The 24,713-nt window shown below is 43.3% G+C and overlaps 1 protein-coding gene across 1 annotated transcript in view; it reads left to right on the forward strand.

Moving 5' to 3' along the window:
* Positions 1-396: 396 nt before the first annotated feature.
* Positions 397-24,713, forward strand: part of Camta (Calmodulin-binding transcription activator) — a 1,827,966-nt gene continuing 1,803,649 nt past the window's right edge. The window contains exon 1 of the mRNA XM_080281035.1: positions 397-440. Within this exon, the coding sequence (XP_080137161.1) occupies positions 437-440 (4 nt within the window). The 5' untranslated portion in view covers positions 397-436. The remainder of the gene's footprint in view (positions 441-24,713) is intronic.

The following is a 24,713-nucleotide window of genomic DNA, read 5'->3' on the forward strand; positions in this document are numbered from 1 at the left end:
TATTAGTATTAGTATATTTGCTACTACATTATTATTATTATTATTATTATTTTTATTATTATTATCATTATTATTATTGTTGTTATTATTATTATTATTGCTATTAGTATTAGTATATTTGCTACAACAACAACTACTACTGTTACTGCTCTACCACTGCTGCTACTACTACTGCTGCTACTACTACTATTACTACTACTACTGCTACTACTACTACTAGTACAACTCTTACTGTACCACTGCTGCTACTACTGCTGCTACCACTAGGCATGTCAAAATAAAGTGGTCTTTCTGATATTCCATTGCTGTGATGTAACCATTTCTGTCTCTCTTCCTGACAGGTAAGTATGGAGCGGCTCGGGCATCCACGCCCCGCTACGCCCCCACGCCCACTCCCTTGACGCCCTCACCTCTAACGTCCACACCGCCCACATCAATGGGTAAGCACGCCCCCCTCCTTCATATGCCCCCCAAAACCCACCTTCATGACCGAGGTTCTCTTCTGCCAGATTCTTAAAATTATACAGTTCCAGGGAAGTGTGGAACGTGGACTGAACAGGGATATAACCCTTTCATTATGGCGGGTCATTTTTTATTTTCCCTCTTCATTGCTATAACAGTTTATTTTTACATTTGCTGTAGCGATATTCTTCAACAGTTGTGATATCTCTGCTAGTGAATGTGTTTGTGGAGATTATTACTAACCACTTTCACGGAGTGGCGAGAGGTCATTGCAGAGTGGCTTAATGCTGTCTGAAGATAACAAGGATGAAATACAGTACTGTACTGAGGACATCGTACTTACGGAGCTTAATTTCCTCTTGGTACTGCAGGGCTATGATTTTTGCTACCGTTGGACCACTTTATTTAGCTTACAGATCTCTCGTAATGAAAGGGTTAACGTTTTTAGTGGACAAACTAATTTAATTATTCTGTTTCGGTAATTCAGACTAACCCACTTGCCCTGGCACGAGCGGGTATATAATAATTCTTTGGCGGGGGGCCAAGCTAACCTAACCTAATCTAATTCCCTTTTTTACAGTTTAACCAAATCTAACATAACCTAGCCTGAGCCCTATTCTAATAACAACCTTTCATAACCTAACCCAGCATTGTATAATGCAACCAAACCTAGCCTGAGCCCTATTCTAATAACTGCCTAACTCAGCAGTGTATAACCCTCCATAGCCTTTTATAACCTAGCTGGTTCTAATAATAACCTGACCCAACTTAACCTAGCAAGGACTAACTCAACGTTGGAGTGGCGGATCTGGGGGGTGGGAGGTCCAGGGATTTCAGATGCTTTTTTTTTTTTTATTGTTCCAGGTTTCCGGGAGGGAAACGCTTCAATTAATAACCACAGGTAACACGTGAAACATCTAAAGTGTACAAAAATATTATATGAAAACCTACACTCTGATTATTTAACCCTGCCGATGGGACATTTTTATATACTATACCGTAGATTGTAAACACCTGACTATCATCATTTGGTGCACAAATATTGGACCCCCCCCCCCTTTATCAAATGCTGGATCCACCCTTTTATACCGTATTTTGATATAATAACACACTAACATAACACACTAGCATTTATTAATGTAACATGATTTATCTGCCTAACTTAGCAAGATTTAATAACAATTTAATCCAACCTAACTTTCCATAATATGATAGACGCTTCCTTACCTAAATTTCCCTGAACTGAATCATTGCTATCTAGTCGAGCCTTATCCAGCATGATATAGTTCATTGTAGTCACAGTCCTCTCTACCTGCCTTAATCACCACTGTGATTTTTAAAGCATCTTTATCTCTCCTTATACAGTGTGTTCAAATTTGATGTAAGCCAGATTAGAATAATCCACTTTAATTAACACTACATTACACCATCCTAACAGCTTGGTCAAGTCGAAAACAGCAAAATAATACAACATAACTTACTTTAAGTAACCTAATAAAATGCGAGGACCGCTGGTGTAAGATTTTCACCTTTGCATTTTTTGTATAAGATGAACATTTTATCTTGCATTTTGTCAGTGAACCAAAATTATATAAATTTTTGTATTCTGTAATTACCTTATAATTTGTTTGGATTATGAAAAATTTGTGTACATTTACTTATATGTAAACATTGTAATGAGGAGGATGGATGATGAACTTGTTGAACGAAAGGCAATGATAGACTACGTGGATGAGTGGATGAGCGAATGAGAAGACAAGTGTTGGATGCAAGAGTGTGGAGAGGGTGGGGGAATGGAGTCTCGGACCATCACTTAGTGATGGCCAAGGTAGAGATGCAAAGAAAGTGGTTGAGGAGACGAAGGGGAAGCCAGGAGGAAGCAGCTCCTGTGAGAAGAGTGGAGAAATTGCAAGATAGTGAGAAAATGAGAGTATAAGAGCATAGTGGAAGAAAGATTGGAAAGGTATGAGCTAGTGCAGATGGAAGGGGTGGAAGACGTATGTAAGATATTCACGGAAGAGATAGGCGCAGCGTGTGAGGCGGTTTGTGGAGTGAGGAGGAGATGCAAGGGTGTGCGAGGGACAGCATGGTGGAATGATGAGGTGAAACGAGCTGTGGAACAAAAGAAGAAAGCATAAAGTGAATGGTTAGCGAGTAGAGGTAGGGGAGAAGATGGGAGAGAGAAGAGAGAGGTATATGTGAGCAGGAGAAGGGAGGTTAAGAGACTGGTGAAGGAAAGTAAGAAGAAAGTGGACGAAGAGTTTGGGAGGAATCTGAGTGTGAAATGGAGGGAGAGTAAGAAATTGTTTTGGAAGGAGGTAAAGAAAGTAAGGCAGTGTGAAAGGGGAAATAGTAGGGGAGTGAAAGATAGGAATAATAGATTGTTGGTGGAGAAGAGAGAGAAATTGAGGAGATGGAAGGAGCACTTTGAGGATTTGTTGAATGTAGAGAGTGAGAGCAGTGTGAGTATAAGTGGTTGGGGAATGGCTGGGAGAAGAAGAGATGAGAGGAGGGAGGAAGAGATCAGTAGGGCGGAAGTAGTGGAAGCGATGAAGAAGATTAAGTTGGGAAAGGCCCCAGGAATTGATGAAGTGTGTGGTGAAATGCTTAGGTATGGGGGTGAGATTGTCGTGGAGTGGATATGGAAGTTGTGTAGATTGGCTTGGGAAGAGGGAAGGGTTCCAGAGGACTGGAAATCAGGTATAATTGTTCCTTTATACAAAGGAAAAGGGGAGAGAGAAGTATATGGTAACCATAGGGGTATTTGCCTTCTTAGTGTGACTGGTAAAATATATGGTAGAATACTCATTGTTAGGGTTAGGCATATGACAGAGGAGCTAGTTGGAGAAGAACAAGGGGGATTTAGGAAGGGAAAAGGGTGTGTAGATCAGATATTTGTTCTAAAATGTTTAGTGAAGTATCTAGAGAAGGGAAGGAAAGTGTATGCTGCCTTCATGGACTTGGAGAAAGCTTACGACAGAATAGATAGGCAAGGTATGTAGAAGGTATTAAGAATATATGGGGTGGAGGGGAAGTTGTTGAATGCTGTGAAGAGTATGTACGAAGGAGGTAGGGCTACGGTGCGAGTGGATGGTGAGCTGAGTGAGTTCTTTGATCTCAGTGTGGGACTGAAACAGGGTTGTGTGATGTCTCCATGGCTGTTTAATGTATACATGGATGGGGTTGTAAAGAGGTGCAAGGTAGGGCAGTGGATGTGGGGGTGGCTCTAATGAATGAGGGTGAGATTTGGAAGCTTCCGGTGTTGCTGTTTGCTGATGATACAGTATTGTTGAGTGAAGATGAATGGGAGTTGCAAGGTTTGGTGAATGAATTCGGGACAGTGTGTAGGAGGAGGAATCTGAAAGTTAATGTAAACAAAAGTAAAGTTATGGTGTTTGAGAGGAATGAAGTCACAGAGTGTGCAGTGAGGTTGGATGGTGAGGATATGGAGAATGTGAGGGCATTCAAGTACTTGGGTAGTGTGATGAGTAAGGATGGAACTTTGGGGGATGAAGTGCGTGAAAGGGTACAGCAGGGAAGGAAAGTTGTTGGTACACTAAAAGCAGTAATGAGAAATAGGGAGGTGAGTATGGAAGTTAAGAAGTCACTGCATGATAGTATTGTGATCCTTACCCTGACGTATGGAAGCGAGGCGTGGACCTAGCAAGAGGGGAACAAGTCAAGAGTGAGAGCAGTGGAAATGAGTTACTTGAGAGGCGCATGTGGAGTGACGTGGAGGGACAGGTTGACGAATGAAGAAGTGAAGGAACGTTGTGGGGTAGATGTGGATGTGGTTGAGAAGATTAGGAGAAATACACTGAGGTGGTTTGGACATGTGGAGAGAATGGAGAATGAAAGACTGACTAAGAGGGTGTATGTGGGTGAGGTGGAGGGGGGAAGAGGGAGGGGTAGACCGAGGATGAGGTGGAGGGATGGAGTTGAGAGGTATATGAGGGAGGGGGGGTGAGTTGGGGGGAGGGTAGTCAAATGGTGGATGACAGAGCGACTTGGAGGCGTTTTGTCTGCGGTCACCCTTTGCGGGATTAGGGCGTCGGGCTATAGATAGATAGATAGATAAACATTGTACTTAGCAAGTGCCACAAAACAGTATGCTTTAAAAATTATACCAAAATGTCCATGCATGCACAATAACATAAGCAAAATATAGTTTTGAGAAGACGCGAGCTCGTTAAAGAGTAGGTGAACCTTGTCCGGCTTTTTTGAAAAGCAAAGATACCAGATGTGCGATAATCAACGGAGAGGAAAACAGCCAAAGTTAGAGTATTTTAGTTTTCGTTTACGTAGTTAGGTATTTGACTAAAAGCCCGTTTGAATCCTAATTTTTTGTTGTAAGAAATTATTCTTATGAAATAGTAAATAAACAGTTTTCTCAGGTAGACACGATTTTTCATTAAGATATTAAATATTCCAAGAATAATCTTTTTTTTTTTTTTTCTCCAAAAGCCTTGTCAGTCCATCTGCAACCTGACAAAATCCAGCCTTACCCAACGCTGCATAAATAACGTACTGTAACTTAATTCATTCTAACCTATTACATCTTGAGCATAAGCCTTCCATACAGTCGCCAAGCTATATTAGCAACAAAAATGTTTTAACAAGAAGTGGTGCCAAGGCACAGCAGACCCGTCCCCGGCAGTCATTTTAGTGCTGATATATAAACACAACAGGATATCTAGTTAAATATGTCACATATCAAATTTGGAGTAAATCGGGTGAAATTTAGGATTTTATGCACATTTGAAATTTTAGGCCCGAACTTCCTACCTGCCGCTAACTGGGGGGTGACCCCCTTGAAGTAATGAGGCATGTTTTAGGATGCAGATTTGAAAGATGCACCTTTAAGTTTTGGTTTCATGTCGATATGACGATTTTGAAAGGAGTTATGGCGAAAAAATGATTTTTTAAAAAATTTTTTGGGGCCAACAGCCTGGGCCTTAGCTCTATTTGGCCCAAAATTTAATCAGGTGATCAGAAGGTCGTGGCCCATCATCCTTATATTTTTAGTTAAAATCGCACCAGTAGTTTTCGCTTATAGTTGTTAACAGGCAGACAGACAGACCAACAAAGACAGATACACCAAGTGAAAACCATATCCGTTCCCAAGCCCCTCCGGGAGCGGGGGCTGGTAATGGACCTTGATGTTTACTGTTATGTGATAGTCTAACAAATGAGCTTTGCACTAGCCACTACGTCCGGCTGTCGTCTTATTTTAGCATTTTTCCTGGCACCTGTAGATTTTTATTCAGCATAAGGGAGATCTCTTGTGAAGAGGTTGGTAAACATACACGGTATGAAACCTCTCCATATCGAAGTCTCCAAAGCTGAATAAACAAGCGTATTGGTTGCGATGATGTAAAAGATGTATATGGCATGAAGGTTCTAGACTCTACAGTAGATTAACGAATAGGGCGCTGTTATTACCTTGCTATATCAAGAAATGTATAGTCAGTGGTAATGCATGCGTCTTTTGTCTTTTTCTCTGCTTCATTTTTTTCTTTCTTCAACTTATTGTGGCATTATTTTCCAATAGGAGACTATCTGTTTTTTGTGTTTCTTCATAATGTTGTTCACTGTCTCTTTACCAACGCTCATTGCCATGGCTACACATCTTTATTTCTGCGCTGATTGACGTGAAAATTACTATGCGTGACCAAGGGTATGTATTTCGAGACACCTTTCTCAGATTTATTGTTCTGGCCATGTCACTCAAAGTGATAGTAATGGGCGCAGCCGAGGGGAGCGAGGGGACCTTTTCTAACAGAATATTTTAAACTGGATGAGAGCCAATAGCTATTTATATATATTTTTGTATATTCAAGTATGAACGATCGTTTCCTGGATTGTTTCCGTCACTGTTTAACACGAGATAGACTACATTTTTTAAATGTAGTTTAAATACTATTATAATACTTTCCAGGCAGCTGTAGCGTAAAAAAAAATGACAACCAGTATTCAGCCCCCCCTCCCCCACCTTGCATATCATAATCCTGCTTGCGTCCGTAAGTGCATAATAGACAGGCTAGGAACCAACAGATGGGCACGCAACCACCAGAAGCCAAACCAACATTCCCAGTGAAGGAGCGTATTCTCTTCAGCCTCCAGTGTGGGTACGATGCGGTGCCAGGATGATCCTGCTAGGCCATTTAAGCTGACTCCTATGCACTTCTTTTGGTATTAGTCGGTGATGTAAACAATACGTGTCCTGGCTGCTTTGGGAAATGTCCTTTATTTCCTCACATATATTGACTCTAGTTGTTATTGTTGTTCCTCCTCCTCCTCCTCCTCCTCCTCCTCCTCCTCCTCTCTCTCTCTCTCTCTCTCTCTCTCTCTCTCTCTCTCTCTCTCTCTCTCTCTCTCTCTCTCTCGCAGCACTACTATTATCTCTTTTATTATCCAATTAGCAGAAAAATAATGGAGGTGCTAAGGTGTTGGAGCTTTTACTGCCTTATTATAATGGTAATGATGATAATAATGGTGATGAAAATAATGATAATAATAATAATAATAATAATAATAATAATAATAATAATAATAATGTTATTACCCATCCTCGCCCCGGAGAGGCTCAGGGACAGGTATTGTTTTCACTCGGTTTGTGTATCTGTTTGTCTTTCTGTCTGTCTGTCTGTCTGTCTGTCTGTCTGTCTGTCTGTTAACTTTACGCGAAAACTACTGGTGCGATTTTGACTAAAATTGCAGGAATGATGGTCTATGACCTGATCACCTGATAAAATTTTAGGCCAAATATGGCCAAGGCCCAGGCTGTAGTGCCAAAAACTGTATAACAACGGTGACGGGTAAAAATCGTTTTTTCGACATTACTCCTTCCAGATTCGTCATATCGACATGAAATCAAAACCGTAAGATGCATCTTTCAAATCTGCATCCTATAACATGCCTCATTGCATCAGGGAGGTCACCCCCCCACCCCCAATTAGAGATAGGGGGGTCAGTGTCAGGTGGGTCGGGCCTAAATTTTCAAATGAACATAAAATCGTCAGTTTTCACCGGATTTACTCCAAATTTGATATGTGACATCTTTGACAAGACATCCTATTGTGTTTATACGTCAGCACTAAAATGACTGCCGGGGACGGGTTTGCTGTGCCTTGGCATCGCTTATTATTATTATTATTATAATTATTATTGTTGTTATTATTATTATTACTATTATTATTATTGTTATTTATTATTATTGTTATTATTATAGTTCTGTGATTATTAATGTTGTGATATGCTATTTTAATCCTTATTAAGAAGAGATTAAAGTTATGATGTGAGAATATTAGTTTCTTCACATTACATGTTCCATCTCAGATCGGTTACTGTGGAACTATGGAACCTATTTACAAGGTTCGAAAGTCCACCTGCGGTATCACACACACACACACACACACACACACACACACACACACACACACACACACACACACACACACACACACACACACACACACACACACACACACACACACACTGTCTATACTGTGACGGGGTATATTGCTTGCAGTATATCCAGCTGCGGTCAGTTATTCTCTCCGACAAGAATATGTCTTCACCCCTCTTTGTTTGTTAGTTTGTCTGTTAGCAGGATTACTCAAAAACTCTAAGAGAGATTTGGACCAGATTTGGTGGGTATATAGCCCATGTCCCAGGGAACAATCGATTAACTTTTGGGACCGATCCGGATCATATTACAGATGCTAGATCCGGATAACACTTTTTGCGATGAGATTCTAGATCCTGATTTTTTTTTTTTTTTTTTTTTTTTTTTTTAAAGAGAAAACCTTACCCTTTATAAAGTGTGGTTTGGAAATTACGTTGCTCCTGTCGGAGAGATGCGCTCCACTGAATGCCTCCCTAGTTATAATTTTCTCTAAACTGTATCACAGCTTACTGAAACAGTGGTAAACTAGAGGGGCACTCGGCGGAGCGCATCTCTCCGTCAAGGGCAACATACTGTAATTTCCAAACCACTCCTCATAATGGATTAGGTTTTCTCAAAATTGATTAGGGTCTAGCAAAAAGTGTTTTGCGGATCCCGAATCTGTAAATCGAACCGGATCAGTCCCAAAACTTAATCGATTATTCCCTGGGACATGGGCTATCTACCCACCAAACTAGGTCCAAATCTCTCTCTCAGTTTTTTGAGTAATGCTGCTGACAACCAAACTAAAAAACAAACAAATAGGGGTAAAAACATACTTTCCTTGTCGGAGAGAATTACTGGAATCAGTAATAATCAAACGAATTACGGTGTTTCTTCGCTAGGACGGAAACACAGGCGCATTAAAAAAATAAATAAATGAATAACGGAATGGCCCTCACCATCAGTGTATATGCAGTAATGGGTCACAGGGTGAGTAGGACGTCAACTGAACTTTATAGATCATTCCCTTAATAGGCGCCAAAGCAGTGCTAAATATATGTACCCGGTAGGTGTATAGGCATTCTTTTATGCAGTATGTAAAGTACAGTACATGTATGCATGCATGAACTGTATATATATATATATATATATATATATATATATATATATATATATATATATATATATATATATATATACATATATATATATATATATATATATATATACATATATATTTGATGGTGTATATCAATGTTTTTTTATTTAATTTAATTTTGTTCTCTTCGTCCTCTCGCACTGCTTCCTTTATCTTCCCCTCCCCTCCCCTCTCCTCCCACTCTTTCCCTCCCCCTCCCCTCCCCTCCTTGTGATGGGTAAGACAAATTCCCCTCCCTTCCTCCCCCTCCCCTCCCCTCCCCTCCCCTCCTTGTGATGGGTAAGACAAATTCCCCTCCCTTCCTCCCCCTCCCCGTCACTTAAGCACAGGACTTACTGTTATTATTGTGCGCTTAGTCTAGGTAAGTGCTGGCGGTAGGGGTCTGGCCTGCCCTCCCCCTTTGCTTTCTCTCCTACTACCCCCCGCCCTTCTCTCTCTCTCTCTCTCTCTCTCTCTCTCTCTCTCTCTCTCTCTCTCTCTCTCTCTCTCTCTCTCTCTCTCTCTCTCTCTCTCTCTCTCTCTCTCACACACACACACACACACACACACACACACACACACACACACACACACATCTTTTACTTTCCTTTCCGCTCTCTGTTTCCAGCCTTCGTTCTTCTAACTTCTTATATCTTTTTCTCTCTTTCTTTCCTCTTTCAGTACATAATTTTCTCTCGAGTTTTTCCTACTTTTCCTTTGTTTCTTCTCTCAGTTTTCCGACCACCTGCTTCCCCTTGCTCAGGATTTTTTTTCCGTCTTACCCTCTAATCTTTCTTTCCCTTTCACTTATCTTCCCACCCTTACCTCTTCCTTCCTCCCTCCATTTGTCATATATCTCCTCTCATTTCTCTGTCACCCTTTCTTAATATTCCTCCTTCCTTTCTTTTTCTTCTCTTTTTCTCACCTACCCCATCTTTTTTATGTCATACGTTTTTGCTCCCTTCCATGTCTAGATTTATTTTTTCTTTTTCCCTCTTCTTTCCCTGTCCCGTACCGACTCCTATCCTCTTCTCTCCTTTTTCTCCTACACACTGCACCCTCCACCCACTTGATATATAGCCACGTACAGTTTACTTTCCTTTAAGTATCAGGCCAGTTGGTTTCCTGTACTCCCGGAAACCATTACCACATTGGGTGGTAAGCTTTGAACAAACAAATGGGCGCCTGATGGTCTAGTGAGTTATGGCGTTCCAGCAATATGTGGCCCTAAGGATTCAGTTTCACATATTGCCACTCAGGGGCGAATGAATCTCCCATGCTGTATACAGTAAGTCTAGACCAATAGGCTTCATACACTCCTGATGGAGCAGTACAGGATTGGATTCGTTTTCTTTTCTCCATCGTTATCCACTGTTCTGCTTGTTCATTTTTCTACCGGTTCATCCCCCTCCGTTATCGTCCCTCTGTTCTGCACTTCTCATTCATTTTCCTCCTCCTCCTATCCCTTTTATCCTCATCTCTCCTTCGTCCTTTTTACTTTCCTACTTACTTCCTCTATCCCAGCCTCCCTTCTCTCTTCCCTTTTCTATCTTCTCTCTAACCTTCACCCACTCCTTGCTCCCTTTCCCCTCCTTCTTTCTTTCATTTCCATCTTATCCTACTTTTTGTTTTTATATTTTTGCCTCTTCCTTCCTCTCTTCATTCCTTCTTTTATTTCCTCTCTTTCCTCCTTCTTTCGCTTCTTCGCTCTTTCTCATCCCATTTCCTTCTTCCTTTTCCTCTTCCTCGTCATCTTCCTCCTCCCCCTCTGCCATTAATCCATTCTTCCCTTTCTTCATCATCTTTTTCTCTCCTTTCTTTCCTCTAATCCCACTTCCTTTCCTCTCTCTCGCCTGCTTTACATCCTCTCTCATTTTTCTATTCTCATTCCGCCCATATTACTTTTTTCTCTCATTCCGATTCACACACACACACACACACACACACACACACACACACACACACACACACACACACACACACACACACACACACACACACACACACACACACACACACACACACACACACACACACTCTCTCTCTCTCTCTCTGCTCCCTTTGTCCTTTTTCCACCTTCCATTTCTCCTTCCTTCGTTTCTATCCAATCGGTCCATCCTCTCTGTCTCTCCCTTAGACTCTCTTCCCTCTCACAGTCTCTTGCCCCCCTATCTTCCCACCTTACGTCCTCCCTACTTTCTCTCTTTTCCTTTTTTCATCCCTCTCTCCTCTCTCTTTTCCTCTTTTCTTCCCTTCCTCCATTCTTCCTTTTCCTTTTTTCGTCCCTTCCACCTTTCTCTCTTTTCCTTTTTTCTTTCCCCCCCTCTTTCGTCCCTTCCATTGTCCTCTTCTTTCTCCTTCGTCTCTCAACCTCTTACTTCTGTCACTCCACTCACTTCATTCCCTCCTCGCCTTCTCTTTCTTTCTCCCTTCCTCCCTCCCCTGTGCACTCTTTCCTTTCCTCTTCCCTGAGAGCACTCTCCCCTTTCCTCCCTCCATCCTTTTTCTCCTTGCGTTCCTCCCACTCCTTTTCGCTCTCATTCCTCTGCCCTTTTCTCTTGTTCATTCCTTTCTCTCCCTCCTTCTCTCCCACATTCCATTCTCGCCTTCTTTCTCCAATCCTTCCACTTCCCCGCTGTTTTCCCTACTCCTCGCTTCCTTGTTTCCTCCCTCCTTTCTGTCTTTGTCTCTTCCTCCTTTCCTCCCTCCCCCTCTCCCCCGTGCCCCCTGCGCCGCTTCTCAAGGCACGCGATATAACTATTCCAGTAATCATATAATAAGCTGGGTGAAATAGTTCCAATTACGGTGGGGCCGACTTGCTGACACGAGCCTCTCTTCAGGGCTGGGGCTGGGGAAGGAGGGCTGATGCTGAGGGCTGGGGGAGGCTTAAAGGATGTTGGGAAGGAGGTTGGTAGAGATAAGGGGGAGAGAAGAATCTCGAGGAAGAAAATGGTAGAGGTAAGGAGAGAATAATCTTGGGGAGGTGGATGGTAGAGATAAGGGGAGGGGGGGGCGAGGAATCTTAGGGAGAAGAATGGTTGAGTTAAGGGGTAGGGGAATCTTGGGGAGGAGGAGGATGGTAGAGTAAAGAGAGAGGGTGGAATCTTGGGCAGGAGAATGGTAGAGATAAGGTTGAGGAGGATGGTGAAGATGGCAAACTGTGATGTGGAAAAAGTAAGATGTGGTAAAATACCAGAAAAAAAAAAGTGCAGGCAACCACAATGAATGCTGAAAAAAAAAAAAAAAAAAGGTCTTACCCTGTGACCTTGACCTTTGACCTGTTGTTTTAAAACAATCAATTAGGTGAACTCCTTGGCTGACTTTTAGCCCTTTCACCAAGCATGGTGAAGCAGCCTAGGTATATAGATATAGATAGACCAAGCATGGTTAACATCAGGTTAATACTGTGAGAAAAGTAGTACACAACTCTGTCCTTTGCCGCCTACGCACGCGTACACAACTCGGTGTCTTATTTCCTTAGTCAGTGACAACGTAAAGTGTTCAGATGCTTGGCAGCATTTAAAAATTTTGTTAGGATGTGTTGTTGGAGAAGGACGGGTGCTGCTGTGGGAATGAGGAGAGGGGTTGAAGAGAAGATCTTGGGGAGGAGGAAGGAAGGATGGTAAAGATAAATGATGATAATGATGATGATGATGACGATGATGATGATGATGATGATGATGATGATGATGATGATAGAGAGAGAGAGAGAGAGAGAGAGAGAGAGAGAGAGAGAGGTGCTGACGTATCTGAAGAACTATGAAGTGGATGCCAGGATGGAGGTGGGGGTTAGGAATGGTGAATTTATGCTGAGGAGTTGGTAGGAAGGAGGGGAGAGGGAATATCATGGGGTGGAGGAAAGAATGATCGTATAGAAAAAGACATTCTGATGTGGAAAGAGATGAACAGAAAGATGTGGTGAAATATCTTAAGAACGAGGAGGTGGATGGGAGAAGAGAAGTGATGCTGAAGGAATGTAGGGAGGATATTAGGGAAAAGAGAAGAATGTTATACAGAGAAGACGCTGTGAAGTGGAGAGAAGTTAAAGAGAAAGATATGATGGAAATATATGAAAAACGATGAGATGGATGGTGGCATGCGGAAGGAGGATAGGTGTGTTGGGGAAGGAGTGATACAGGGGGGTTGAAGGAAGGGATGGGAAGGGTAGGATGTCGAGAGGTGGATGGTAGATACAAGAAATTGTGCTGTGGAAGGTGGATGGAAAGTTGGGAAATATCTGGAGAATTGGGTGAATAGTAGGGTAGTGGCTGGGTAGGCTGGGAAGGAGGCGTGATGTTCAGGAGTTGAGGAGAGGGATGGGATGGTAGGATGGGACGGAGGTTGGAGAGGAGGATGGTAAATATAGTGTAAAGAGACTGTCATATGACGATAGGACGATGAGAAATATACGATGATCTAGAAAAATGATATGATTAAATGACCGTGGAGATAAGGATAGTGTGTTGGGTAGGTATTCTTGACCCATACAGTAGTTAAACTAGTTATGACCTACCCAGTAACAGACAACTTCGAAAGGGCCAAATAGGTCTGTAGATGTTTGCTTCCCTATTTACTCCTTTGTTAGTAAGAGGATAGGGAGGAGAAAGAGAAGAAGAGATTGTTGGTTAATGTACTGAGGAATGGAGAGAGGGATGAAATGAGAGGGAGCCGTGTTTGAAGAGTGAGGGTGAGTAGGTTAGGGAGATAAGGGAAGAGGGGGTTGAGGAAAGGAGTGCAGCAAATGAGACAGAAAGACGAGTGTGGAAAAGAATTTTTTATGTATGAGTGAAAAGAATTGAATTGAAATAGTTATTGTTGTAAAAGGTGGTTGGATGTGTGAGGATGAGTGTGGTGGGGGGTGGTAAGGGAAGAGAGGTTGTGAAAGGAGTAAATGGGATATGTGGGGAGGGGGGAGGAGGGTTAACAGTTTGAGGAACAATGGAGGGAAAGGTTCGAAAGATACAGAGAAGGATGTTGAAGAGAAGAAAAACGTGTGCCAATTACAGAGAGTGAGAAGAAAAGTCAGCAGCAACAGAACTGTTGGTCCTTTCAAGGCCATTTTGTTCTAGGCAAGTCCATGACCAATAACACTACGATAGGAAAGAAAGCAGATATGTTGGGATGGTGGAGATAATTGATCGTAGGACATGATAAGTTATGTGAAGGAGAGTAATTGGAGGAGGGATGACTGTAAGAGGTTGAAAAAAATTTTTGGTGTTGGATGTTGATGTTGAATTTCGATAAGCAAGGAGGAAAACAGATTTGTAGGAAGAATGTTTGGATTAATATCTGGGAGGGTGAGAAAGATATGGCAGAGAGAAGATGCTAGAGAATGAGAGAAGTAAAGCTGAATTTGTAAGTGAGAGAGAGAGAGAGAGAGAGAGAGAGAGAAAGATGCTAGAGAATGAGAGAAATAAAATTGAATTTGTAGGAGAGAGAGAGAGAGAGAGAGAGAGAGAGAGATGTTTGTGTGATCGCATAATGCAGTTTTAACATTTTCTTATTTATATCTAAAAAAGAAGTGAGATAACTGCTCGTAGAATTACACACACACACACACACACACACACACACACACACACACACACACACACACACACACACACACACACACACACACACACACACACACACACACACACACACACACACACACACACACACACACACACACACACACACACACACACACACACACACACACACACACACACACACACACACACACACACACACACACACACACACACACACACACACACACACACACACACACACACACACACACACACACACACACACACACACACACACACACACACACACACACACACACACACACACACACACACACACACACACACACACACACACACACACACACACACACACACACACACACACACACACACACACACACACACACACACACACACACACACACACACACACACACACACACACACACACACACACACACACACACACACACACACACACACACACACACACACACACACACACACACACACACACACACACACACACACACACACACACACACACGAGTCAGGGTTCACGTAACATACTTTCTCAAAATCCCCATCATGCCTGTCATCCTACCCCACTCCCTCCCCTCCCTACCACATTCTCCCTTACTCCCTCCTCACTGCGCACTCCCCTTTCCCCTCTTCTCCCCTCTTCCCCACTTTTTCCCTTTCCCCTCTCCCCTACTCATTTCACATTCCCCTCTCTACTCTCTGTCCCTGCCCCCTCCACATACCCTCTTCCGTCTCCTCCCCACCAGCCTCTTCCCCTCCACTCTCCACCAACCTCTCCCATTCCCCTCTCCCCTTCCCCTGCACTCTTCTGCCTCCCTACCGCCCACACCTCTTCTCCTTCCACAATGCCCTGTGTAATTCACCTTCCCCACCACCCTCTTCCCTTCTCCCATCCTGCCACCCTCTCCTCTCCCTTTCCCCTTCCCTCGCCTCCTCTCCTCCATCCCTCTCACCACCATCCTGGCCCTTCTCCCTCTCTCATTCCCTCACTCCAGCCTTCTTCTTTTCTCCCTCCCCTCCTCCTGAATCATCCCTCCCATTCTCTGTACTACTTTTCTTACCCATCTTTCCATACCCGTTCCCTTCTTTGTCCCTTTTCAGATCCTTCTCCTCCTCCTCCTCCTCCTCCTCCTCCTCCTCTTTCTCCTCCTCCTCCTCCTCCTCCTCCTCCTCTTTCTCCTCCTCCTCCTCTTCTTTCTCCTCCTCCTCCTCCTCCTCCTCCTCCGTTTTTACTTCCGTGTTTCACCTTCCCTCATTCTTTCTTACTTTTTTTACTCTCTCTCTCTCTCTCTCTCTCTCTCTTTCTCCTTCCCTTAAATTTTCATTCTGTTGTGTCCTGTCCTCTCCATTTTCTTTCTGTACCCTTCCCATTTTCATTGTGTTCTATTCTCTTTCTTCCTCTTCTCTTCATTCTCTCCTGTGTTCTGTTTTCTTCGTCGCTTCTCTTGTCTTCACTTTTCTTCTTAGTTTTCTCTTCCTCCATTCTCTACTTTGTCCTTTCTTTTCCATTCCATTCCTTTTCTCTTTTCCTCCTCTACCCCATGCCTTTTTTCCGTCACATTTTTCCCCATCTTTCCTTTCTTCATCTCTCCCGTTTTCTCTTCTGTTTTCTCCCTTCATCTCCTCTCCTTTTCTCATCTGTCAGATCTACTCCCTTCTCTTCCAGTTTACTCTCTTCTCTTTTCTTTTCCTCTCCTTGCCCAATCCATCATTTCTTTTCTCCTCTCTTTCTCTTCCCTTTCGTCGCCTCTCCTCCTATTTTTTCCCAATCCCTCATTGTTTTATCTCTTCCCTTCTCTCCCTTCTTCACCTCTCCTCTCCTTTCCTTTCCTCTCCTCTCCTCTCTTCAGCTCCCGGCAGTAAAGTGAATTTCCAACATTTATTCAAAGAGTGAGGGAGAGGGCCGCTGGTGTCGACTGAAATAGGAAGTGTTGTAAATTTATGCAACGACATCGCCCCTGTGTGTGTGTGTGTGTGTGTGTGTGTGTGTGTGTGTGTGTGTGTGTGTGTGTGTGTGTGTGTGTGTGTGATTTAGGGCAAAAGGTTTCACTGGTGCATTCAGGAAGTTTGCGAGGTGTGGCGTGGCAGAAAGAAAATGAAAAGAATAAGAAGCTGGAAATAGTGAACGAGAGAAATAACATGCTTTGGGTTAATATTGAGAGAGAGAGAGAGAGAGAGAGAGAGAGAGATGGCAGGAAAAGACTGGAATCTAAAGCAGGGTAGTGAAAGATAGTGTCAGGATATATTTATTTTATTAATTAATTTATTTATTTATAAGAGAGAAGGGGGAGAGAGAGAAATAAATCGCTAAATTTTGAAAGATGAGTTTAATTTCAATGTGAAGGTAGTTTTTGTCCCATTTTTCTTGGTTCGAGACAAGTTTATTCACCCCATAATAGACTTTCTGAACTGGAGGTGTTATTTAGTCTTGCCTAACGAATGCCTCTACGACGGGCCTTTCCTGATGGCCTGTCTGAAGGTAGCAAAATGTAATAAATAAGACGTGCTTGATTTGAAGTAGTTGCTGTAAATTCCAAGCAAGATGGACAGTTTTATAACAAATGTATATGGTGACGTTGACGAAGAACCGGATGTTTAGTGACAGTCTGACCAGTCATATTTTCTCTTCGACGTTTTCAGAACTGTCACACCTTCATTAATATTATAATCCTGTTCATGCCTGATGACTTTATTCATTTTACGCGAGGGACTACATGAGCAAACAGATGGTGTAACGCACAAAGAGGAGGAAATGGAACAGCGTATTGGCAGGACAAGAGGAAGTAGGATAGTACAGTATATTGGTTAGAGAAGGAGAACAGTATATTGATGAGAGAAGGAAGTGGAACAATATGAGAAAGAGAGAGAGAGAAAGAGAGAGGGGGGAGGGGGAAGTATGCGTGTACATAGTAGTCTGGATCTGTCTTGTTATTCCCGTGTCGGGGAGGAGGGTCCCAGGAGGGAGCTGGGCGTTGGAGATGATGATACTGGTGATGATGATGGTGACAATAATGATTATGTTGTGCAGTGAAGGAGTTAAAATAATTGTCGATCTTTTTCTTTAGCACGAGGATCTTTTTTTTTTCTTGTTATCGTCAGATTTTTTTATGGCATTAGGCAGACCTTTTCTTTGTGAAATAATTAAAACCAGGTTATATTTTTGTATTCTTTAGTTTTCGTGCTTACCATCCATCTCACATTTCTTTCATGTGTTATGATGTGTGTATATGAGTAGATACATAGGTGTGATAGAGTGGGAGAGAGTTATATGTTTATATACATGCATAGATTCTCCTCTTTTCTCTTTTTTCAACATTTCCTTTATCCCCGTTTCCCTCGTTCCCCTTAACCTTGCCCTCTTACCATCTTCCCTCTTTCTTCTGCCCCCAACATCTCCCTCTCCTCACCACCTGCTCCCTCCCATAACCCTAACCATATTCTGTCCTTCCCTCATTAACCTGTATATGAACCTTTAGTTTTTCTCTTTGTTTTCCACTTTCTTTATATCCTTTCTCAAATTTTTAGTAACGTAGTTACCCAAATTTAATTTCCCCAAGAGTGCAGTATAACCCTTAAAGAAGGTAGCCTGGACTACGAAGTATATTATTCTGATTACCTCTAGACTGTTAATTCACCAGAAAGATGTCCATTGACGTTGTAGGATTAACCCCTTTAACAAGAGGGCGCCATTTTTGTTATCGTTTTGCCGCCTCCAGACGAGTTTATCTAACGTAGGAAAGGATATTCTTAGTGAATTGGTTAGACTATCTACTGATAAGTCTTTCAGTCCAAAAGTCTACCGTAACGTAAATCAGTTCGTCTAAAGATTACAAACAAGTCAACCGATTCACGTGGCCAAGTCCTGTTTCAGTGAAGCATCCAGTTATGGCTTGGACAATTTAGATATTATTCTGGATCCCGTTACACACATTTAGTCAGGCGAAGGAACCACCCCGGCCCTGTATGCTTAATCCTTCACCACACCGTTTACTTGTTTACACTTCCGCTGCCTCCTTCACCATCCCATTTTCCTCTTTTGTATTTCTTGTGCTTTATTATAGGGAAGCCTGCGGAATATTGGTTAGTACATCCAACTCGCAACTGTAAGAACCAGAGTTCGATTTTCTGGACAGTTAGATTCGGATAAAATTAATTTCCCCCATGTCCCTGTTCACCCAGCAGGATAATTGCGAGTCATGTTTTAGGGGATGATTGATTTTTTCACAAACTAATTATCTGCTTAAATGTCTTTCGTGCAGCATTCAGCTTCAATAGCATTTCTTCTTTCACTCTGCCATTCCACTTCTCCTTTTCCTGCCTCTCTCCATTTCCTCACAATTTGCATATCCATCTTCTTCCCTCTAATGTCTGTCTCTGCATCACTACCATCTCTTAGCTCATTTCTTTTTTTCTTTCCTCCCAGTCTCATTACTCTTCTTCTCTCCCCTTCGATACATTAGTTTCCTTTTCCAACACTTACCTTATCCCTTTCCCATCCTCTCAGTCCTCCCCTCTCCCATCCATAAGCACTTTTTTTTTTTTTTCCTCTTTCCCTCCCTCCTTCCCGTCCTCTGATATTTTCTCACCTTTCTCTTCCCTTCCCCTCTGTCGCATCCTACTGTCTCCCTTCTAGTATCCTCTATCACTTCCATTCCCTTTCCTTCCTCATTCCCTCTCCCTGCCTCTCCTCTCACTTACTCGCGTTCCTGTTTCTCACCTTTTGTCTTTCGCGATCCACCTCCCCCTTTTTTTTTTTTAACCTTCTCCCTCGTTCGCATTTGCCTTCCTCCTTCTTACATTTATCTTCTCTCCCCTCCATTTCCCTCTACTCCATCTCCCTCTCCTTTACCCTCCCTCTTCCTCTCATTTACTTTCTACCTCCTGTTCTTTTCCCTTCCCGGCCTCGTTTTTCTTTTCTTCGAGTACTCTTAGTCATCCAGTCATATTGGCACCGTCGGAGCGAGTTCAGCGAGAAATGATTCTGTTACGTCGCGCATTCGTTCGAGAATAGATGAAATAATACTGGCTAATCAAACCAGAAATCATCAGCAAAGCCGTGTTTTGACATTAAACCAACTTCTACGTAACCAGCTTAGACCTAACCTAACGTTATCTTGCCATACCTTATTTTGTTTCAGGGAATGACGAAGGTGCCACGTTACCGAGCCTTTACTAGAGGCACTCGATGCGACATGCCAGTATGACTGGATGACCAATTATACCCGTGGGAAAAAAAAAAAAAAAAAGGTAGCTTCCTGCCACCTCTCCTTTATTCTCCCCTCCCTCCCATTTTCCATCCTCCTCTCCCTCCCATTTCTGCAGCTCACTCCATTTCCCCCTCCTATTTACCTTCCCCCTCCCCCATTCCTCCTCCCCTTCCCCGTCCACTCCCGTCTCCCATATTTTCCCCCTTTCCCTTCCTCCTTCCCTTTCCCCTTAACTGTGCTCATGCATACAACACAGAGTTACACGAATTATCCAACCTTGTAGTTGTTATGAATAGCCTATGTTAGAGCAGTGTTTGTTAGTTGACGAAAGGTTCCAAACAGCTGCAATAACTTCCTTGCAAATAATTTACATTCACTTGCATTTATGAGAGAAGTGTGGTCTGTATTCCTCTTACGCGTTTGGGGTTCCGAACTATTGAAGCGAGATGACAGTCCCATCAGCCGTGTTTCTGGTTAGTTCAACAAGAACTGATTAACTCAACACACACAAGTTTTTGAGGCGATGTAAAAGAGTACTGACCACAGTTGTACTTTTTTGCAGTAATAAAAGTTGAATTAAAGCTGTAATATGTCTTGTACTTCCTGGCGATCCTTTTTGCTGCAGTGGACGCTCTTCTTATTCTGACAGCATCAAACAATTTTCTCTAGCTTAGTGATATCATACCAGTCAAAGGATTGGTGTACCGAAGATCAACACTGTCGCTGCTGTCGACACGCTTGGGTATTGTATACAGGCGGGGAGGCGGTGGCTCAATTGGTAGAGGGGTTGCCTGCAGTCCTAATGGACCCAGGTTCGATTCTCGGTTGAGGCGGGAACAGTTTAAGGATTTGAATTTCATTAAAGCAGACTTTACTCATCGGCCAGAAGGCCCGCCGACATGTCATAAAAATAGCTCGGCTAATACCAGTACACCAGTCCTGTATGAGACAGCCCTAGCATGTATTCAGTATGGACGGTGGGTGTTAGCGCCGAAGTGGTGACGTGTGGAGGTGTATGGAATGTAGGAGGACTACTGGGCCTTGAGAACACAGCCAGACCTCTCTCTTAGTCCGAATGGTACTGTGTCCAAGTAACAGAATATAGTATATTTAGCCATGGGATGTCATTTACATTTTATACTTTAGTTTTGCCTGGCAATTTTTTCGCCATAGGAAAACAACCCAATTGTGAGGAGATTAAAAAGGACAGGATTTGACCTCTCAGGCTCGAAAATTCTCCTTTGGCCTAGATAACATCATCTGGAGAGTGTGTTCATAAAATATAAAGGACGTCATTTCATTGGAGAAAAAAGTGTGTTCTTCATTTTATATTACTTTTCATTTTTATGTCGCACTTAAACTGTTATTTGCCCTTTGCCCAAACATTTCCTTTTCTCTCTTACACCCTCCCCCAAAACCGTCCTCCCAACTGATTCCCACATCCCAGACCTCCCCACCCACCACCCATCTCTCTTCCCCATTTAACCATTCCATTTCACTTCCTTCTCTTCAGCGTTTTCCCCACTCCCTTCCTTCCCCCCCCCCCCCGTTTATCTCCTCCTCCCCTGTTCTCCAATTTCGTCGTCTTATACTTATCCTGTCCTCCCCATCCAGCCATTCCTGTTCATGTAACATCATTCCTCACCACCCTCTCCCATTTCTTCCAACTCCTTACCATCCCCTCCCCTCCCCACTCTTCTTCATTCGCCCCTCTCCTTAAAATCATTCATGTACCAAGCCTCCTTCTCCCTTACCTCCTACTCATTATTTCCTCTCCATTCCACTCATTCCCTTTTCCTCTCACTTATCTCCCCATTTCACTCCCTTTCCTCCCCTCTCTATCCTCATTTTTCTCCTTTTTCCACTCCCTCCCTTCCCCATTTCATTTCTTTCCTTTTTCTCACTGTTCCTGTCATTCCTCATTCTCCTCTCCATATTCCTCCCTTCCTTTCTTTCCCTCTTCCCCTCCTTTTCCTTATTACTCTTGCTGTTCCACTTCCTTTCCCTTCACTCACCTCCTGTTCCTCATTCCCCTCCTCTCTCATGAATCCTCATTTCCCTGCCCAGTCTGTTTCCTTCCCTTCTCTTCATTCTGTTCCAATTCCTCATTCCCCTCCCCATTTCACTTCTTCCCAACAAACCATCCTTTTATCACTACTCTTCTTCCCCATTTTTCCCTTTCCCTCCCTCGCCGCAGCTACTCTTCCCTCCCTTACTCCCCGACTCTTATCTTCAGGCTTATGCTTCCCAACTTTTTCTCCCTGTCCCATTCCTCCCAGCCATCTTTATGCGTATCCTTAACCTTGTTCCCTCATCATCATCATCATCATCTCCCCTTTCTCCCTTCCTTTTTTTTTTTTTTTTTTTTTTTTTTTTTATGCCACTTCTCAGCTTCCTTACCCCGGCATCCTCCCTTCCCATCGTCTTTTCTTCTTTACGCTGTTCCACTTTTCTCTCCTCCCCCCCTCCCCCCCCGTTTCTCTCTACTTTTCCTCTACTTCCCTGCCGCCCCTCTCACCCTCCCCTGTTCCAGTCCTTCTCCCCTCCTTTCACTTTCTCCTCATCCCTCTGTTTCCTTATCATCTTTCTCCCCTCCCCCTGTTCCTCCTTCATCCACTTCCCCCTCTGTGTCTTTCTTCCCCTCCCCCTGTTCCTCCTTCATCCACTTCCCCCTCTGTGTCTTCCTTCCCCTCCCCTATGCCCTTCCCCTCCCCTATGCCCTTCCCCATCCCTCTCTTCCTCCCTTTCCGATTCTTCCCCCGTCCCATCTCTTCCTCATCCTCTCCCATCCCTTCCTCCTAATTCCACTCCCGTCCCCACCCCCTCCCCTTCCCTTCCTTTATGTTCCTTGTTTATCTTCCTTTTACCTTCCCTGTCCCCTATCTTCTTCCCTTTCCTTCCCCATTTTCCGTCGAGGTCCAGCTTTCTCTTCCTTCCCCATCTTTCCATCTCTGTCTCTTTTCCCTCCCCTTTCCCCTTTCCTTGCTCTTTTCCCTATCTCCCCCTATCTCTTCTTCCCTCTCCCCCCTTTCCCTCTTTTCTTCCCTGCCCTCACATTCCTTCTCCTCACTTTTCTTCCCATCGCTTTCCCCATATTCCTCACCCATACCCCCTCTCTCCCCCCCCCATGTCTACTTGTGTTATTTCTTCCCCTGCCTTTCCCCATCCCCCTTCCTCTTCCCCCTTCTTCCCCTCCCGCCGCCGTGCTGCCCGTCTAATCTGAGCGAGGGTGGGAGTTACGGCCCCGTTCATACAGTTTAAAGCTGAGGTGGGGGCGGGGGGGGAGGGGGAGAAAAGAGGGAAAAAAGAGGGGAAGAGAAAGAGGCGACGAGGGGGAGAGGGAAAGAAAAGGAAGGAAAACTAGGAGGAATTTAGACGGTGGGAGGGGAAGGTGAGGAGAGAAAGAAGGGGAAGTATTATGGGGAAACTGGAGGTGTAGGGGAAGAGGAGGATAATGGAGATGAAGAAAGACTGTGGGTATTAGGCTAAGGAATAGAGTAGAGGAATGGGAAGACATAAAGGCGAGAGAGGGAAGGGTAGGAGAAGGAGGGAGAGGGGAAGAAGCAAGGGGAATGGGACGGGAAGGGAAGAGGAAGAGTAGAGTAGAAAAATGGGAAGAGACAAAGGCGAGAGGGGCAAGGTAGGAAAAGGAGGGAGAGGGAGAGAAGAAAGGGAAAGGGTCGGAAAGCGAAGAGAAAGGTAGAAAGATGGATGACGAAATGGAAGTGTAGGGATGGGCGTTGTGGGGGAGAAGTGGTGGGAAAGCCGCAGCGAGAGGGAGAGGCAAGGGGAGGGGAAGAAGAGCGGTACAGAGGAAAGCAAACAGCAACAGACCAATTGGTCCTTTCGAGGCTGTATGGGATAAGCTAAGCCGTAACAAGTGTAATGATAATCCATCCACCAAACCCTCCAGCGGAAGCCGGCAGGAAGCAGTGAGAAGGGCTACCATGCAACTTAGAAAAGTTGTCATGGAAATTTCATAGGAAGAGCTGAAAGGATATGATATTCTACACTGATATAACCTGCAAAGGAGTCGCATCTTGTCAACATAAGGAACGTGTTGTTGTTGTTCTGCAGGTGCAGCCTCCATGTTTTGTATTGTAAGGCACCATAATTGAGAAATTTTAATTCAGAAGTGAACAAGTTTAACTGGAGAGTAGTTCTACCGTTATGACCTTCATGTCTTGTGCAGTAAAAAAAAATCATAATTTGAAATGTATTATTCAGAAATGAACCTACCTAACTTGGAATTAGAAGGCAGATATTTGTCCAAGCGGTTTTTGTGTGGCAGTACTGTATAAGAGTTTACCACATCGTGAGGGTACTTGTTCCATATATTACAACTCTGTTGAAGAAGAGGTGTTGAACTTCAGATGAGTGGGAACGCTTGTCAGTAATTTTATGTTCATTACTTTAGTATAATTTGACCTATCTGCTGTGAAGTACTTTTTGACTGCCATATTATCATATCCTTTGAAGATTTTGTATATTTGAATTAAATCCCACCATAGTCTGCGCTTACCTAAGTAAAACAGATCATACTTTCATATATATTCCTCATATGCATTATTTCTTAATGTAGGTATCATTTTTGTCACCCTTCGCAGTAGCCTCTCGAGTTTCTCCATGTCATTTTGGTAATTAGGTGACCAGATCTGGACACAGTATTCCAAATGTGGGTGCACTACTGAACAAGGTGAGAACAGTATTTTAATATCCTACCCATGAATCCACGTAATTTATTTGCCTTTTAAACAGCCTCTGTACACTGCTTGCTTGGGTTCAGATCATTTGTTTTAGCTCCAAAATAATATTCATGACTTACATTATTAAGTTTAATATTTTTCATAGCATAGCTGCCCCTCACGTTTCTGCTGCCATTGTTTAGCATTTTACCTGTACTAATACTGAAATCCGTCTTTCGTGTTTGAGCCAGGTTAAACATTTGATAAAGA

Source organism: Coenobita brevimanus, chromosome 87 (genome assembly GCF_032717465.1).
Source record: "Coenobita brevimanus isolate Jiangsu-jjx chromosome 87, ASM3271746v2, whole genome shotgun sequence".
NCBI classification, from domain to species: Eukaryota; Metazoa; Arthropoda; class Malacostraca; order Decapoda; family Coenobitidae; genus Coenobita; species Coenobita brevimanus.